Below are 20457 nucleotides of genomic sequence, written 5' to 3'. Positions count from 1 at the left end.
AACCATGGTCAGTGTGACTTATAGAAACTGACATGCAGGGAAGAATATCCAAATCCTTCCCCCCTGTTACTTTTCCTCATCCAAACTCCATTTCATTTTTCTTTAACTATGTACAAAAATAAATATCCTCTATAGCTTATAGTGGTTTCCATTAGAAAAATATATTAAAATTATCCCACCAGAAAAAAACAAACTTTAGAACTTGTGTCAGGGTCTGTCCTGAATCACCTTCATACCTGATCATTTAATAAAACAAGAGAGTTCAGGTTCTTCATAAATCCTGATTCACTGTTAAATGTCTGCTGGGCTTATTCTTATTCTAGTGTGCAATATTTGGTGCCAGATCAGAAACTCACAAAATTGGATCTGTAGGGCATGAAGATTTGCTAGGGTAAGTTTTATGTGTTGTCTTTTCAAGTTTCCTTTTAAGAGGAAAAATTTCCAAAATAAAATAAAAGTTCAAGGGTTTTGAAAAAGGAGACAGACTGAAAAGTTGGACATGTAGTCAACAATTAAATTTAAGATTAATAAAAAATGTTAAGATGTCACATAATATTATCAAAGAAGGAAGCATTTGATGACACTGAGTCTACAAAAATATCTATGTTCTAGAATTCAGAGTCCCAAGGGTAGAAGTCCAACATCAGATTAAATGATAACTATATTCAGTTCTGAATGAAATTCCACCACTTTAAAATATATATTTTTTTTTTTTTAAAAAGTATACACATCTGGAGTGAAGCTAGCATAATATAACTTTAAAGTGACAGATGAAGCAGAGCCACACTTGACAACTTTATGACCATCTTTGGGCCAAAGTTGCCTTTCTAAAGGAAGAAGGATTTCACTTGCCTTCCCTAAATCAAACTACGATAAAACAAAGACGGTGGCAACACAATGGATTTTTAAACCACAGAAATTAACCATCCTGTACATGTGTTCCCAGTGCATAGAACATGCACAAAAAAAAAAAAAAAAAAAAAAAAACAAACAAACAAACAAAAAAACACCACATCCCTTCTGTTTTCTTCCTGCTGCAGCCACAACACTTCTAACTCATAATTCTATTCTGGAAATAAAGTCTCCTTTTGTGACACAGTACTTAAGCAAGTTCTTCACCAAAGAAAAATTTAAGACAAAAACAGAAGTCTACTCTTACAATGTTCTCTTTTATGTTCATGAAGAATATACTTGATTTACCATGACATACTGCCACACTACCAAGGCTCTTGATCCTCAAAACCAGAGGATGCTACCATTCATTAACAATGTACTAACAATTCACACTTTCCATATGATATTTAGAACTTCTCTGTCCACACCTGAGGTGGCATTGTTACTTCATACAGTCCTACCAAGTGCACCTGGCATGGCCACACACTGAACCTGCAACACATTCATTAAGCATCAGGCCTACATTAAAATTTTAGGAAAAGTCTTGAGCTTGTCTGCTAAATCAGTCCACTAGTCACACTGCAGCTCCAGCCTTCTCCAGCTGAGGATCAATTTACCACCCACCTCCCCCAGCGTGTGCTCCCTTGTTCTGACCAGCAAGTGTGCATAAAATAGAGTTAATTTCCATACTTGCAAGAGAAAGTATGTATGAGATTAGCCCCATTTACCCTGGTGTGCCTGAATCAAAGGCATAGAAGTGTGCAGGTCATTTCAAGTGCTCTTCATATCCTCATAGTTTGAGGAAACAATGTAGTTCTGAGGGCCTAAACACGTGTTGCAGTCAGCAATGCAATCAGTTCAGATCAAAACACCCTGTAGCTCAGTTACACTCAGCTCTGCTTCTCTCACCACTACACTACTCCTCCAACATAAAGCTGAAGCTGCTTCTCCAAATCCCATGCCGAGCCTGAGCCAGAAAGATCTGGAGCCAAAGGCATCCGCAGTTCAAACCTACCCAGACAGTGTCGTCTTGTCGGTACTGTTTCCAGTTGCGGCCAGTGTCACTGAACATCAGCGTATAGCTGGTTACCCAGTCGGAGCTCCCATACCTGCCCTGGGTAGCCACTGCAACAATCTCCACTCTGTCTCCTAAATCAACCTGGAGCCACTGCTGCTCATTGGAGTACAGTGGGGACCAGCCACCAGCTCCTGTAAGAGATAGGATAAAAATGATGTAGATAATGATGACAACACAAGGAATTATACATGAGAAAGAAACATGTTATCAATTCAGGTTACCACAGAGGAGTCTAATTCCTAAACGTAAAGCTGTTTGTTTAAATTTTTGTGTTAGGAAATATGTTACCTAGTGTGCTTCCTTACAATTTTCTTAATTGACCTAATGCTCATAAGGAATTCTGACTTTAAGAGTTTTTAGAAAACCTATTCATCATCAACTGGACAAGTGTTAGTGAGGATGCTGGCACATTTCACTGACAGAAATATTGTACCTGTTCCCTCCTCACATGCTCCAGCAAATCTGGGAATACTGATTTCTAAGTTCTAATTTGCTTTGACATTTTCTTTTTGGCTAATTTTTGAAAGATGAGAGAAAATGTTAGTTATCTTGATTTTTGCTGTATTAAGTGTTCGAAAAAAATGGTTTAATTAAAGGTTGTAAATGCACTTCGATAATACATTGTAAAGCTACAGACCTATAGACTGAACAACTAAAATGAATTAACTTCACACTGAAAAGCGATCTCTTCTTCACAAAAGATGCTTGTTAAGTGAACATGTGAAGATGTGGATTGTTCTTTTAAGATAAAATACAAGGACAATGAGTTGCAAGTTATCAAATTCCATCACCCACTTCTCCATTCAGGAATGGAGATTTTATGATTAGATGTAAGCCAGTAAGTTTGTAACTCATGTTAATTCTTTACAAGTACATGAGCAGATCTACTGTCCCTCACACTCTTCTACTGGTTAAACGGGAACATGATAATGTCAAGCCAATGAAACATGGAACTGCAACCACTGCTTGAATTACAGCACTTCACTCCCAACAGTAAATGTGTGCGCTTATGGTTAAAAAGGGGAACCCTTTCAGATTGCAATACATTATCTCGTGTTCTCTAGCATACTCTTATATCATTATAGTCTGCATTTATTTTCTTTTACCATGTTTTTGCTTTCACACATTTATTCTCTGTATATGTTGAGCATTCACTCCAGCCTCACAAATAAGTGAACAATGCAGCTATGAAGAACAGAGAAGTCATTTATTCCAAAGTAACCAAAGCAGTAAATTTTCAGGCTGTTGTTGCCTCTGAAACCTATCATCTTGTTTGTTTTACCATTATTAGCAAAGCTTACAAAAGCTTTTTTTTTTTTTTTTTGTCCAATTGTACTGAACAGAATTCCATTGGGAAAGGGGAAATATTGAGTTGAGAATAAAGCATTAACAATTCTGCACGTAAACTAGAAGAATGATTCCAAATATACATTTCTAAAGAAAAAGCATCAATAAACTTCAGTTAGAAATAGCTGGGCTTACCTTAATATTTTAATCTTATTAACTGATCTGTTTCAAAGCTGCTCCTTGAATAGCATATTAATGGTTGATATCAAAAACCTCTATTTCAATAACTTTGCCCTTTTAAAATTTTCTTGATTTTCCTGGACCACATTGGATTTGCCACCTCACAACTGAAATTATTTTATCTAAGAAAAGATGTTACAATTTTCATTATTACAGCTCATTAAAGTAGGATTTAGTCCCAATTCCTGAAAAAGAAGTATGTTTATTCCACAGGTGGAACTGAGTATCATCCCCAGTCCCTATGTACTGGATGACTCAATCTTCACTTCTCTACCAAAATGTTCCAGGGAAAATAGTTTGCAACCAAACTGCTTGCTAGCACCATGCTTTATTTTACTTCTTTCAGATATAACAGAAGTCTTCATTGCCATCGTGATTGTTTTACCTGCCTTAAATACTGCATCCTTGACTATGAGCATACCATGAAAAAGACCTAACTAGAATATTAGGAAGTTCATTGCTCACCTCGCATCTGACTGCTCTCTTAACTCTGCACAGACACACAACTTAAAGAAGCCCGCACACCAGAAGTCTTAATACAGTTCCCTCAAACCTCCTCCCCCCATCCCCCTTTTTTGAAAGGTTCAAACTATACATTGATGTTCAAAAAGAAGTTGCATATCCATTCTGTAAGGAATTCTGACTAATGTACATGGGAAGGAAACCTTTTGTACTATAACATCTCATATCTGAAATAGACTCTGAAACAAAGTTGCTGCTCTGTTGCTTCTTCCAGGAACCATCAGAGCATTGATATTTAGTGGAGAAGTTCTGGCAGGTTTGTGGCACAAAGCTGTTACCTTCACCACTCTCAAGAGCTTATTCAAAAAGCATTTGCAGTGACTCTTAAGAGAAATGTAGGCATGTTCCTCTTTCCTGCATTGTCTCTTTAATCAGTCTTTCTACAACAAACAGCAACAACTAGATGGTGGAACATAGCTCATAAGTCATTAGGTGAGTTTTCCATTAAGGAAAAGGAAAAAAAAAGAAAAAAAAAAAAAAAGAAAAAAGAAAAAACGAGAAAAAAAGAAAAAAAGAAAAAAGAAAAAACGAGAAAAAATGAGAAAAAAATGAGAAAAAAAGAGAAAAAACGAGAAAAAACGAGAAAAAAAGAAGAAGAGAAAAAGAGAAAGAAATTTTATCTTTGCTTTCTCTATTTTAGTTTCTATGTAAGTTCTTAAATGAAGCTCATTACCACAGGTAATTTCCAGTACTAAGTTAAACATCATATCCACCGTCTACTCTATGTTGTTTGTACTTTCTCCCTCCTACTGCTATGAGAGGCAGTAAGGTAATATGCTTTCCACAGAGGTATTTTGCTTTATTATACATTGCTGTTTTCTAGTCTGAGCATGGTACAACAGGTTTATATTTTGGAAGCAAGTCAAAAGAATGATACACAATGAATGGAAATTTGGGAGATCTGCAGTGAGCTCAAGCTCTCAAATTACAGACTATAACAGCATCTCTGAACTGCATTTCACTTCAGATGAGCATATCTGTCTGTAGGAAATGTCATTCTTTAGACGAGAGCGCTGCAAAATGCAGCAATGACACCTGTTCTTAGCATCATCTCTGCAGGTTTCGTTGGTCCAGCAGTCCGGAAGTCAGACTTGCAAGAGACATTTCAGGCTATGGACCCTGATTTTACAGAAGAGCAGCAATACGTACATTCCCTTGGGAGAGGAGCAGTAGGGAACACCCCAAAACTCACACTTTCCCTTTCTCCATAGATTTTTTGGAAAGTAACAAAAAAGCATGTCCACAGTGTAGCAAACATTTTATGGCTCTTGACCCCTCTACCTACTGGTGATGTTCACCCTGGTGAACATTCATCAGGGCAGGCCTAAAACAAGAACGTATAACATTAAGGCAACAACAGCAATGGCTGCCAAAGACAATGCTACTGAGCATCCAAACAGATACTAGTATAACTGATTTTCTGCAGTTGGGTATAAGGAAATTGAAGAGTATCATAATTCCATCATTAATAGTGCGGTATAATCACAGAATAGACAAAACATGGCACAGATTACAGCCACTGGATCAGGACTTTTGTTTTTTAGGTAACCTGGAAAGTGCTGATGTATGAAGATGCCACATTCCCTCTCTCAAAGGAGCAAGAGACAAAATGTAATCAAAGTCAATAAGTTTTGAACCTCACAACATCATGTCTGAGGGGCAATAGCATTTCCCCATTCTGCCAGCCAGATTCCTATTCCTTCTGCTCATTGCAAAAAGGCTACATGATCATTCCTCAAAGGTACCATGTTTCACATTGCCTATGGGTCATTGCAAGGGAGAGCTTCAACATGGTGAGAAGAGAATGTCCTAGTGGAGAAACAGTGCCACAGGAACATATATTGCTCATATTCTCCATGGCAACAAATCATAATGCTAGAAATACGAGAAAGAAGATCATACGGTTTCTCACTTGGAGACCCAAATGACTCCAAGAAATATGATCAAATACTTTTTTCAAATCATTTGTACATTTTGCCATAATTGTTCCAAAAACTGCACTTAAGCCCAGTGCTATGCAATCAATGCTCCTTGATGTTCCACAGGACTGCTCAAGATGCCCATACTTATTTATAGCTTATTAATATGAAGCAAAAGGAAACGTTCATTTCCATCCTACAGTGCCTTACAAACAGCTTAACTGGCTTTATATTGTGCTACAAACTCCTGGACTTCCTGCTGATGCTAAGCGCATCCCTGCTGCACAGCTTTACTTTAATGCCCAGATCAAACAGTTCCCAGCCATACGACAAATTCCTTTTGACATTATGTATGTTTTATATTCCCATACATAATTACCTATACTGACTATTCAGGCTGAGAACTAATAGGGAGTCGAAAAAGCCCTGTTGATACAGTCGCATTGTAGCAATTTTCTTATTCTTTTTCATTATTTATTTACTGTAAACAAAAAAGTTGATTAATCCCTCTCATGGATAATATATTTCACACCCCAGAATCATATTCATCTGAATTATACTAACTGCTTTACTGTTACCAGGTCAGATATATTAGCACTTTAATTGAGCACTTTCAGCTGTTCATGTAAAGCTTTGCTTAGGTCTTTGCTGATGTTTGTTTGCTAAATGGCACATTTCTCTCCTGCAAGTCTTTCTTTAAATAGCCTATTAGTTACCTGCTACTAAATCAACTTGATGAATTAAAACTTTCTATTGATGTAGGTCTGGACTGTATTTTATAAATTCATCTTCACCTGTTGCTTTCATATTTATATTAACAAATATATCTGGCTTTTTGCCTTGAAGCACTGTTACTTGCAATGTTTTATCAATTACAAATGAAACTAAACAAGCTCATCAAAACATTCCAACACTATTAGAAATTCATGGCATAGTCTTCGTTAGCAGATATTATTTCCTCCAAAGATGTCTGTTGTATGTATTCAAGTACAAGCCAAAGAAAGTTATTTCAGCCACTATCTACCACCACTTCCTTCTCCAAATCAAGATGAAGTATCCATGTGAATACTGCTGGTACTACATCTATCTGCATGTTTCTACAAGAGTCTGTGCAACAAAAGAATTAAGCAATGTAGAATTCAGAGTTTAGCTCCTTTTGTTATGTTTAGCTCCTCAGTTATCACCTAAAACTTCAAAACATGAAATAGAAGTTGCTTGAACATCTGAAACTAATTCCCTGCTTAGGGCTCAGTTTCAACATTCTCTGTCTTTCCCTTCCCATGATTTGTGCCAAAGAACAGATAGGACCTTACTGATGTGATAATGCATACCTAAAGCACTAGAATAAATTACAGCCCCACTACATGGTAGAGCAACCTTAGCACACCTGAATAAGACCTATTTCATTTTCTACCCTTATTATCACTGTAAATTTACTTTAGATATCATTAATATAACTTTAAAATTCAGTACACCCAGAGCTTGCAATAGTATTGACTTTGAATCTTCTTTTCTGTAGATAAAATTAGTCATTTAAGCCATTTTCAAAATCATGTAGGTATGTTTACCCAGTATCTCAGCTAGTGGCTAAAGACAAAGGCAAAGCAAACTCATATCATGCTCAATGTTTCCAACTTTCTATATGTCAAGAAGCTATCACATCACCTTTTACTTGCTGAGGAACTCTAGTTCAGTGGTTTGAGATAGTAACTCCCATCTAACACTTCTCTAATGACATCACAACTCCTTATCATTAGTGCCTTATTAGGTTTCTCAAACAGTAATGTTAGACAGACAATTCATAGAATATGTTCAAGTAGGAAAATTCTCATTTAAATTTCAATTAAAGTCTCTTAACTAGTAGTATACTTTTTAGTGTTTCTAAGAATGAAAATCATATGTAATGCCATAAGACACAGCTTTCCTCTTTTTGAGGCTCTAACTTTGGAATAAGATGAGAGCCGCAACCCAGATTTATAACAAAATACCTAAAGATATCCTAAATATTGCCTTTTTTTCCCCCAATATAAAATTTGATTCTAATAGTTTCACTTCATGTGTCAACACATTATCAGGGCAATCCTTGTTGCAAACGTCTGCAATTTTTTTTTCATTTATTTTTATTATTTCTGTTAAGTTGTGTAATCATTGGATTCTACTAGAACATGTACGTGTATATCTAGTTGCTACTACCTTTAATAAACAACTACATTTTAGAATGGAGTCTCAAGTCTAATGACCTTCAAGCTCTAAAAATTATGGTGAAAATTATTCAAAAGAAAAATAACTACCTGAACTTCCTATAGGATGTTTCTACAAGAGGAGAGCTTCAAAATCAATAGAAGTTTTCAACAATAACAGGAATGAATTGCTCCTAAATAAAGCTCTCAAAAAAGCATAAATTAACGGCTCTACTCAACTTGGCTCTGAACGCACTGCATACAAACAGCATAAAAAGTTATTCTTTATAACTGTGATTAAAAATATTTTAGTCATTTTCCACTGAAACCTTACCATCTCGCCTGTTGAGCTTTGCAAAGCTGGGACTGTGAGTACTGAAGAACTCAGAGGAGCTGGTAAAGGCTGATGAAGGTAAAGTAGATACCAACGCATCATCACAATTATCTAAAAAGAGCAAAAAACAATACATAGAGAGGTCATCACATGAGCAAAAAATATGTAAACTTCTACTAGCTCAAGGTGGTGTTTGCATCTACTTAGTAGACAGAGACTGGAGAAGAAGAAATTTGCATGAAATCCCTCAGAACAAAGTATGTCATCGTCATCATCAATACGTCAACAACTCTGAAATTTACCTCCCAGAACAACAGTCTGATGGGACTGCAACCAGATAGAAGCTGTTAACAGCTAAAATCTTGAAAATGTCTTTCTTCCAGACAAAGCAATTTTATGATATACCCTACCCTTAAAGAAGATAAAACCTCCTGTTGCAAAAGCCACTAGAAGAACATAGTAATGCTATATCAGACTTTATGTAACACCTCAGGTGTTGTGTTCAGTAAAATGTTTCTCAGTGGAACAGTTACCTAAAGTAGGAGTTACAACTTCTTACTTCTGTGTGTAAGCAACACATAAGGGATATGCCACCTGGCCTTGTGCAACATGTAAAAGTATGTTCCAAATTAGCTTGTTAGGTCAAATAAGTAGTCTGCAATGTTTTTTCCCCCATTTTGAAATCCTCATCTGAGGAGAACTTCAAGTAGCCTAGACTAACACTCCGAATGATTTTTTGGGCTCATAACATTTGAAGAAGAATGCAATTAGGCAAAGTGAGTTTTCACATTACAATGCTGTCACATACACATTAAAGACTATGGTGCAGGATTTCAATAGGGAATAACAATTAAAACAATAAACCCACAGCTCATTTTTAATTAAATCTCCCATGGAGGGAGATCTAATTACTGGAAAAGTCCTGCAGGTTAGCCAGATCTTAGACACCAGTGTGCTCTCACACTCATAGTAAATATGCAATTTGCAAGTGGTGGGGGAAGAGATGCATTAATACTTCAGGGTTACAAAAAGCAAGGAATAAAAGCAGCAACGACTTTCCAGTTCTGACAGTAAATGTAGACTCATCCAAAATTGGATGATACCTTTCCCATAAAGATCCAGATTACAACTAAGCTATTACTTGTCTTTCTGCAAAACAGCCAGAGAGTTTTGTAACCAAAATCCTCCACATTGTAAGAAGTTATCTGCTTGTCTGATCAACAGGAAAGCAACACTGTTGGCTACCTTCAGCATCCCTGTGCACTCTGGGCTGAGAGGTGAAAAACTTCCACTACATCAACAGACTTCCACCCAACTGAAAGAACAAGTGGCCTCCAACACCCCTCCAGCAGGGACCACTCCTTCATCACCCCACTCATGGAAGTAAAATCAAGGTCTACCTTAGTAACTGCAAAAAGACTCAGATGTGGGCTAACCTGCTATTGGAAATTCCTTAAGCAGACAAATTTCTCTTTACATGCAAATATGTTTGGTTTGTAATTTAAATATGTAACTGAATTTTTAAAGTGGAGAATTTCCCCTGAATAAAAAGAATTATAGAGTAAAAGTAGGTGGAAATTTTATGTAAACAATAGTGGGAAACTGTTTAAAAATTTAGCTCAGTTCTGCATTTACATACAGTTATGAGAGGTTTATGAGAGGTTTAAAAGAAAAAAAAAAAGAATAGGCTGTTCAGGAAAAAAAAAAAAAAAAAAAAGTAGAAATGAAGCAAGTATTACATGACTGGGAAAAAAAGAATAAGCTGATCTTTGCAACTCCAAAGAAATGGTTGGGAAGTACAAATTATTGGTGAAGAATGCTAAAAGAACATACAGCACATGGCCCAAAGAGTTCAAGACATAGAGAAGGAACCCCTTCAATGCAGTAGATTTCCCACTATGGATTTTTATACTGATAATTACATTGCAGAAATGATCATCATGATGGAATGTAAACAATATTAAACATAAATCCATTTGATATTCTGAAAGAGCAGAATGATATATTAGTCTTCTAAATGCGTACAAAAGTAATATTCTGATGGATTAACAAATAAGAGGAGATGACACAAGTGGAAAACTATAAATACAGACTTAATTATTGGCCCAGAAACTGGATTAAAACATTTGAATCACCAGTTTAGAATTTAAATAAGCCCTGTAATACTGGAAAGCCTCCAAACAGAGGAACGTGAACAATGGACTACATATAAATTGGCAGAGAAGGTAGCCTAAGGAAACATAAGCCAGGTTGTCTGATAAGGATTTAATGCAAATCAGTGAAAGGGATGATGAGAAATTCAGCCCATGAGGAGTTAAAGAATGGCAGAGAGAGATTTTATCTAGCACATTTATCCAGAAAGCATCAAATTAAACATACCTGATACATTTTATTAAAACACTGTAATTGAGAAGGGTGAAAATATACATTTAGTTCTAAAAGTATTTATTTAGTACTCATATCTGAATTCAAAACAGCTCTACATCAAAAGCAGTGTAAGAAATATAATTCATAACAGGGTATTGACTGATGGACCTCAAAAAGGAATCTCAAATATGAAATCCTTTCAATCTGTTAGGTTACCATCAGCAAAAATGCCTAACGAGATCCATGAATTAGACAAATTAAGGACAAGCATGCCACTGGTGTTTTGACCATGAGGATAATTAACCAACAAAACAGAAAACTGAGTTCCTGAGCAGATTCCTTATCACTTACAGCCTTTAAGTCTCAAAGAGAACTGACTGCAACGCAGAAATGTGTGTGGAGTGCAGTGCCCCTTGGTACACAAGAGGTCAGACCATAATTATTCCGTCTGGACTTGAAAATCTGCAAATTAAAATAAGCCTGTTAAATTCAGTGTCACTTGTGACCTAAACAGTGATTTAAACAAAGATGTCAAATGGCAAATATATCAGGGCACCGTACTCGCCCAGTCTTCTGCATTCTATAAAATCCAGCGAAGGGGTTGGGAACCTCTTCAAAGGAAGTTCAAGGTCCCAGTGACAGGTCTACATTAAGGTAGTAATGACATCAGTTCAGTGCTTTCAAGAGGGATAGAAGGAATAGTTTCTATGCTGCATAACTGTCCAGAAAAAATTGTGTGAGACCAACAGTAGGAGAGTCTCCTTCAGGTGATAACAGTGTTGGTCTCCTCTTGGTCACCCTCTGAGAAAGTTTCTTTGCCAGATTTTTCTGTGCTTGGATATCCGAGGCAGAACTGAGTGTCATGAATATATTTCTTAGAACTTTTAAGCGGAGATATGACCAATTATTATGCATTAAAAAATATCAAGCATCTTTTAAGCTAAACTATGCTCTAGGAAGATACCACGCATAGAGTTCACAGGCTAAATCAGCAAGAATTTGCTGGTATACTTTATGTAAGTTCAGAGACTGAAATGTCTCTGAGAAGTACTTCAGCTGAAGAGGATAATCTGATTTGAAACAACACCAATGAAACTACAGCTAGCACCAAATAAACCATAATTACATTTCAAAATGCCATCACATAAATATTAAAATTGCATTACCTATCACATATGAGCTAATTTTCTCTAGTTGTAGATATTCAGTCATTGTCATAAGAAGCATTCAGTACCACTTGAAAATAGAGGTTGAACATAAAGGAGAAATTTCAATTTAAATAACGTCTAGACTGCTGGCTCACTTCAGTTTGCTGCAGTTGCCTAAGGACTACAACAACTCAGCATATCAGCCTGTGATCCACCAGTTGTCCATGACCAGAGTCACAGCAATAGTCTCTGTGGGTTCTCACTATTACCTAAAGGTATCGTTGGATACCTATGGGGCACCAGCTGTCTCAGTGCTACAGCAAGTGTAACCCATTTCAGAGAAATGTATTCAGGGTGTTCCCCAGGATCTCTGTGGGACCCAGCACAGGAAGTGACAATTAGCTCATCTAACTACCAGGTGCTTTACCTTCATTTATTTTATCTGTCGCTCCAGTTTGCAGACATACTCACATGGATCTCTGCTACAATGACATTTTCACACTAAATTCTGGAATCCTCAAAAGGATGTCTCTAGAAAAAGACACTACGGGGAAGATTTTTTCTCCAAGTCCATAACTAACTATAAAACATGTAATTTTAAGGCTTTAGGATATAGGAAAAGCATTAACAATTTGAAGATTGTTCAAAGAGAACTAGAACAAATACAGACTGACTCCCTACAGATAAGAGAATAACAATTGATTGACTTCAGATTGCAAGCAAGAACAGCCTCCAAGTGAAGCTGATTCTTGAGTGGATACTCTGACAAGATGCAAGGTCACTCTTCTGCTCTTCCCTCAAAGATAATCACGCAACATCAGAGGTTGCACATAACAGCTCTACATATAAGACATACAATTCAGGATGTAGCACAGATTTTACACACCAAATGAAATTTCAAAGAACAGTAAAGTGCTTAGAATGCATCAGTCAACAATTCAGGTCATATGCAGGGCAGCTCTGGCGTATCCCTTATCAGACATTAAATAACAGATGGAAATAACAGATGTGAGATCTCTTTATAAAACTTAGATGAAATAGGCTATGGGTTTCAAAAGGTGGGATGTGCACACAGAGTGAGGGTCATACCTTCAGCCCTATTTCCATGAAAAGCCAAAATAACGCATACCCCAAGATGACAAACGTATTACAATGTTTTGTTTTTCTGATGATGCAGAAAAGACAGGTTAAGTATTCTGTGCGTATACAAGGTCAGAGATGACCTATATCAAAACCAATAGCAAAGCCAATATATGCTGATTCCCACCACACACATTTTAAGAGATATTGTCTCCCTCATTTGGTATGAGGGAAACAGGCCTTCATTCCAGTTTCTCCCAGGATTCTACTTTCTGGCTCCACTTTACAAAGCAGAAGCTTTGGCAATTCGTCAGAAAAATAACAACTTTTTTCTCTGAGTCAATCACATTACATTTTTATGGAAAACATTGGCTTTAACAAAAATCATTCCACACTACATAATCACTTAAAACATCTGGAGAAAGAAATTCATTTACTGTCCAGTTGTTTTTTTCTACAATTCCTTGCCAACCAGATAATTACCAAAAAAAAAAAAAAAAAAAGCAGCTAATTGTACCTATAAACCATGTTCTTCATGCAAATCACATAGTGATACAGATGTTGACTTGCATTTGAGAAATGTATGTTGACCTCGACTATGCTGAGTTCTGAGAAACAGGCAATTATGCATAGCATTTACAATGTCATGCATATCATTAGAGCTGTCCTCGGCAATCTTACTTCTGAAAGGAATAAAAATATTTATATTCATTGACTTTGTTTTTCTCACTTTTGAATTTTAAAAATGATGATAAATTAACAACAGCAACAAAAAGAGAAACTCAACAACCTATTACAAAGTTGTTTGGTTTATTGTTCTTGATTCCTGTCTTACAGCTTTAATTTCCCTCCAAGTAGAAACACAGAAGTCTTCTCTCCCCCTTTTCCCCATATATTATAATTTTGCCAAAAACATTTACTTTAAGACAACAACATAAACATTAGTTCAGTTTTTAAACACATCCAATTAGAATTTAGACACTAAAACTTTTGGGCTTCTGCGAGACATGCCAGATAATATCAACTTTACCCAACAATCCATAAAATAGTGAACTTCAGAAAAGGCCTTCTGCCCAAATATTTGAGATTCTATATTTTGTGAAGGCCTTTGACACCTGTGACAATTATGAAAAAAATAATTTAGAGAAATGTATCCAAATCCTGGAGAGACAGGACTTCATACGCTTCTGAAAGGCACCGAGTATTTTGTCAAAATTGGTTTTGCACAGAAACTAGAAAGCACAACTTCACTAATTCTTCCAGTACATTTTATGTAAGCGTTAGTAAGTATGACATGATCTAGTTTATAACTTGCTGCAGCTAAATGCTATCTCAAGCTTTAAGAAACTACTTGGAATTTAGATTTCTGATTAGAGGGCATCACACTAACGTTTCTATCACCCTCTTTTGAGGGGGATCAGTCTCTGAGCACACACAGGGTTGTCACCAGCCATGACTTCGATGGGTTAACAATCTTGGTGTGCTGCTTGAAGAGTCAGTGGGACAAAACACATTGATTTCCACTCGTGAAGGACATCCAGAAAGGTCACTAACATTTCCTTAATGAAAGCTTTGATGAAGAGGACACAATCAGGGAAAGATCACCAGTCCTTGGGCTCCATGGATTTCCCATAGTTCAGATTTGAACTGGTTTTAGTAATGCTGTATCCTGAGACAAATGTGCAGAAAATCTTCGACTGTGAAGCTTGTGTTACTTCTACATCTTATACTGCTAGTCTCTTATTGGTATGATAAGTACCATACTTACACCAATGATACCTACACCAATAAATGGAAAGTCCTTGAGAAGCCAAAGAAAGACTCCGGTCTATATTGCAGTAACCACAAGTATTATGAAATAGTAGGAAATAGTGCAAGACAGTAGCAGCCAGAGCTAGCATTGTGCTAGTGCAGCTGAAGAAAGGGTACACAAGCACACAAGCTATTACAGAGAAAAGAATGCTGCTCTTTGCAAAGTATATGAATTGCAGAAGAAGGAAGAGAATTTTATCCCACAAACTGGTGTGGGTAGGCCTCATAATAGAGTCTGAAGGAATTCAGAAGCAGATAAGTGGCATGCCTCCTGCATCATCCCAAGGTAATAAAAGGCTTTTTAAGAAAAGATAACTGCCTACAGTAGGTGCTTCTCCCCAAGTACACAGGGACTGCCACAACAGCAGAGAGCTCCTGGATTAGACCTGGCTTAGAGGTCTCTGTCAAACCAGGCCCAAGTCCTGCAGCAAGGGCAGGAGTGCTTGTCACCAGCTGTGCAAACCCTTGTCTGTACCAGAATCCCCAAGGTTCAGAGGTAGTTTAACAAGTGCTTCACAAAATCATGCAGGCCTTTTGTCCACAGCTTGCTATTTAAATATGTTTATATTTATTTTACGTTACATGAAGGAGATTTCAGGGTAAATAAGAGGCCTTGTAGCTTCCTCTTGGAGGTCTTACTTAGAATTTAAAGGTATTTTATTTAAGTGTGACTTTTGTTGCCAAGATATAATTTTATTCATTATTAAAATACCAGCAGAGATACAGATGGTGCTGAAGTTAAATTGTGTGCATCATTTTGATTGCAACTGTAAATTGTCTCTGTACTGGGATTTGACACTGAAAAGATTCACTGGTATTTATAGGTTCAATAAAACTCTTCTTAGCATTACCCATTTAGTGGCATACTTCGTTTTAAAGACATAAAACATGCATTTTGTACAATGCCTACAACAGTGCTCAGAAGTGACAACTGATGTCTTACACTTCATCTATTTTTCTTCCTCCTTCTGTAGCTACAGCTCTTTGTAAAGATCAGAAATAAGTATTTGGATATTACTGTAAAAATTAAACTTCCATCTTTACAATCCAAGCAGGTCTCTGTGTATAGGAGTAGAAGCTTCTGTAAACTGCTGGGGGAGAGACAGGGAGAATAACACACAGACACACAAAAGAAATACTAGATGCACAAACAGCATACCTACAGATTTGGAGAGAATGAGAGATGATATCCATGTCATGAGTCCCCACACAAAGCATCTCACTGGGCCTACCTCATGTTACTAGGCTTTACTACCATAGATATCTTAGTAAGTGATTGTGGGGAAGATGAAGACATAAAAATATTTTTCTGTAAAGGAAAATTCCCTTCCCCCCCGCCTTTTCCCGCCCCCCCCCCCCCCCCCTTCCTAGAGACTGGCTATGCTCACATGCACAGCTGTGAACTCCATCTGTTAGCTGATAGGCATGGCATATTTTTCAAGATATAAGGCACTAGAGAAAGTACTTAACAACACAACAGTGTTCCTTTTTCTTGCCTTACTATAGTGCAAGTAAACAACAATAGTTTAGATAATCATGAACTCTTCCCAAATGACTGTAAATTACATAAGTGTTCTTTAATATGTCTGTAAAGCTTGACATAAAAGTATTAGTCAGAGTATTTATAGAGCATCCTTTTATGATCCATTTTTCAGTCTTACAAAAAGTGGTCAAGTTTGTTTTTGAATAATGCAAGGTTCTCTCAAAAAACTCTGATTAAATAGTTGCTCTTATGTATTTATTTACACTGAAACGAGCATGTCTGCAGTCCAACTCCCATGCACATAATGAAGTAGGAATTGAGGAACAACGCAATCATGACACTTGGGCTTACAAAGCCAAACTGAATATTTCAAAGAATCATCAATGCAACTCCAGTGAACAGAAGAAATGCAGAAGCAATGCTTTCTTTGGAGAGAGTCAGAAACATCTGACAAAACAATTACCATCAAAAATTACAAAAAAAAAAAAAAAAAATCTTATGTTTCAGCAACAGATGTTCTAAGATTCCAACATATCATAGCCCATGCAGTTTAGGTGATACACAAAGTCTGCATCTGCAGAATGAAGGTACTATTCATTTCATCGTATACTATACACTCTTCACTAGATCAGATTTTTTTTTCCTTTAAAACAGAAAAGAATCACCTAGTGCCAATAAACATCAAATCCATCAGAGAAATCTGCTGAATATGAGGATAGCCGGATCCTCAATTAACAAAATCATTGTTATTTCTATATGGAAGGAAAGAAAAAAACACATAAAAAGGATGCTGTGATTCACTTGTGAACACTCATATTCCAATAAGCAAACCTGCAAAAACGTATCATTGCCCAAAGCTGTGATTTACTCTCAGCAGGTGTAACAGCAGTTGCCAGGGGTTCTTACTACTTTCTACTCACAGAAAGTAATTCTTCTTCAGCCTACTTGCCTTTTTCATTAGCATTTGTGAAACGCTGTTAATTAAGAGTACTCTGACTTTGATCTGGGATGAGAAAGCTACAAAGCTGATCCAGCAGATGGAACAGGCTTTGTATCTGAAGTCTGTCCTTTTAACATGTGATACACTTTAGTGGACAGACACCGTAAGTGGCCCAGCCAGTGACTGAAGGGATATATCCAGAGGTTGCAATCCTCTACACAAAATCATATGAGATTTTGTCAGCACAGGGCAGTATTTCCTACATTACAAAAAACAGAATCCAAGGACACAGAAACCCTTTGTCATAGCCACACAGCACCACAAACATCTTTTTTAGCCTCGCCTACATAAGACTCATTAGTTGTGCATTTTAATGAAATAGCCACTGCATTTCAGCAATCAACACTGTCTTTTATTCTCAGAAGTTTTGACAGAACTCACAGAAATACAAAAGTTTACAGTTATAAAGCATCTATACAACCTTCAAAAGCATCAGGTCACAACTGAAAACAGAGTTCAGGACTCCACCAATTAAAATATGGATACAAAAAAAAATGTTTTAAAATACCATAATACATACAATTAAAACACTGTATTTGTTGAACAGAAATGTTAATGCACCTGCACTCAACAGCAAGCTGCCAGCCTCATTACTAGAGGAAAAATACACGAAAGATCAGAGGCAGCTGAACTGAGTTCAGTATAGACACACACACAACCTAAAATTAAAATGCAGAGGGGGTAATGCAGATTTTCTGCTGATGTAACTCAGCATTAAGATTGTTCAGGAATTCATTGGTGAGCAGTTTTATCCAAGTTATCTAAATACAATTATTTAAATAGGAGTGTAAATACCTGTTTCAATGAGAATAAAGTTTGGTGGTGGGGGGCAGGAGAGCAAAAAAAGGCTTTCTGTAGAGTTACAGCAGCAAATAAGTTTGCATGCTGAGAGGAACATGAAAACCAATTCAGGAAATGCAAGTGCTTTATTTGCAGGGGGTGACAGGAGTGGACTGGGGGGAGATTAAGAACCATTTCCTAGCCCAATTTGGAAAGACTTTCAGTGATTTAAGAAGAAAAATCTTGAATTCACCACCTGATATCCAACCCAGGGACAGAAATATAGTTCTATTTCTCCAGACTGCCTGAATCTTTCATGCAGATTAGCATTTATACTATTCCTCACACACTTAGTGACCTTCACATTGACCATTCATACAACAGCACTGCTGCAAACTTCAATGGAGCATCTCAACACCAACTGCTTATCCAGCATCACACCTGTCATCAGAGACATATAAGCACGGACCCTTAAGTGAGGCTCCCCTTACCTCATAGTGCCTTTGCAGAAGTACACTACAAGGGGTACATTAGAGAACAAAAATCAGGATCCAATTATGATGGCGAGTTTCCTTTTGCAGATTCACTCTTGGCCCTGATGAATGGAATAAATGTAAAGGGAACTTAAGGCAGAGTTTGCCATTCATTAATCTTGTTTCCTTGCACTTGCCAAGCAAAGTACACTGGTTCCCAAGGGTTCCCATACTCCCAGTTTCCATGCAGTGCTACAGTTCCCCCCACACCTTGGAGCAAGATCCATAAGTATCTGCATCAGCATGATATCCCATTCACATTCTCCCTCTTTCTAACCCAAACACCAGTTCAGAATGGCAATGAATTTGGGTACACTCCATCACATGAGAAACTTTATCAGATCTCAGCTTGCTTAAGTGAGATTTTTCTGTTCTGGTTTTCCTACAGACCTCTACGGAAAAGGGTTCATTCACTCAGGAAAAGACTTTCAAACAATTCCATACCTTTGTCTGATAAGGTCATTTTGCATAGATCTAAATTTACAGCCTCTATCTCTAAGCAAACAACAGAAGCAACAACAAAAGCCACTGAATGCTGATGAGTTTCAGAGGCATACCCAGGTAACGATGCATAGCAATTTAAAAGCCATCAATAACCTAGAGGTTGTCCCTTGAATTTTCAAATCAATCATGGTCAAGTGAGTTCAATTTTTACTTTTTCTTTGTATCTTTGATGAACTCATGGATAAAATTGATTAAAGGGGGGGGGGGGGGGGGAATACAGAGCATGGGGTTCACTAAACATTTTCTGTTCTGAAGAAAACCTCTTCAAATTGTGTAACATGCAAGATGGCATACTGAAAACCAATTATAACTCTGAGAATTTCCGTACATCCCATAAGGCTGAGAGAATGTTCAATTTGCAGTCTGTGAGCAAGGATTAACAGAGATGAAGGTAGTAGTAAGTGCCCGTGTACCACTGCATTTAAATGTAATGTCATTTCAAGGGATGATAAGTAATCATTTCATGTCTCAATAACCTCCAACAAAAGCACCTTATTTAGCCCCAAAATACCCATTTTTAAGACTTCTGTGCAAGTTAATGGTTTAGATAAGGAACTGGATTGAAAAAAAAAAGGTAAAAATTCGCATTCTTAGTCAAGGTGAATGCAGCTTTGATGTCAGTTTAAAGATGAAAATTTTCTGCCAGACATTTCTTAGGGCAGCATATTCTCTCCATCAGTGGCATTTTTAGTGCCATTGAAGGGGGAAAAAAGCAACAGAGATCTATTAAATTGAACATGTTGTCAAGTAAACAAAAGAGTTTTTATGCAGGTTTGGATTTTTGTCTCTTGCATTTCATGATTACTTTGGGGATCAGTATTGAGACCCATGTGCTATGGTCTTTGCTTACAACCTTAAGCTCCACTGGGCTCCAATACCTTGCCCTGAACAAGATCCATGACACTAAGTGGTCGCAGCACTCAGCCTTATGCTTACTGCAGGTCTGGTTCATGATTTTAGACTCACCTCAGCAGTTCTGTCATTGAGTTTTCTGTTATGTATAAGTTATTAATCAACCTTTGAGTTTCTTTCAACACCCTTGGATGATAAACAAGTATGCCAGAAAACAGTAGCAAACACAAGGACAGAGAAGTCCCTAACAAGCAGTCCTCATGGACTGAGGCACACCAAGAGGGTGATAGCAGCATCATCTTTCCACCACTATCAAATACTAGAGCTGCTAGGGGGTGTGGAGGATGTGATATTTCTCACTCTTATAAGGAAACAAGGACAAAAAGCTTCAGAAGACAAGCTCCAGGAGAAAACTCAGAGCCACTCATGAGTCACTAAGACTAC

The 20457-nt window shown here is 37.2% G+C and overlaps 1 protein-coding gene across 1 annotated transcript in view; it reads right to left on the bottom strand.

Moving 5' to 3' along the window:
* The window catches only part of CNTNAP5 (contactin associated protein family member 5), a 282395-nt gene that overhangs the window by 200691 nt on the left and 61247 nt on the right, over nt 1-20457 (bottom strand). Inside the window, exons 2-3 of the mRNA XM_082763797.1 lie at nt 8455-8565; nt 1910-2103 (exon numbers count right to left, since the gene is read on the bottom strand). Of these exons, the coding sequence (XP_082619923.1) occupies nt 1910-2103; nt 8455-8565 (305 nt within the window). The remainder of the gene's footprint in view (nt 1-1909; nt 2104-8454; nt 8566-20457) is intronic.

This window comes from Aythya marila (genome assembly GCF_965140915.1).
Source record: "Aythya marila genome assembly, chromosome: 6".
Classification (NCBI taxonomy): Eukaryota; Metazoa; Chordata; class Aves; order Anseriformes; family Anatidae; genus Aythya; species Aythya marila.
The sequence above is the reverse complement of the archived record's forward strand: the minus strand, read 5'-3'. Positions and strand labels throughout refer to the sequence as shown.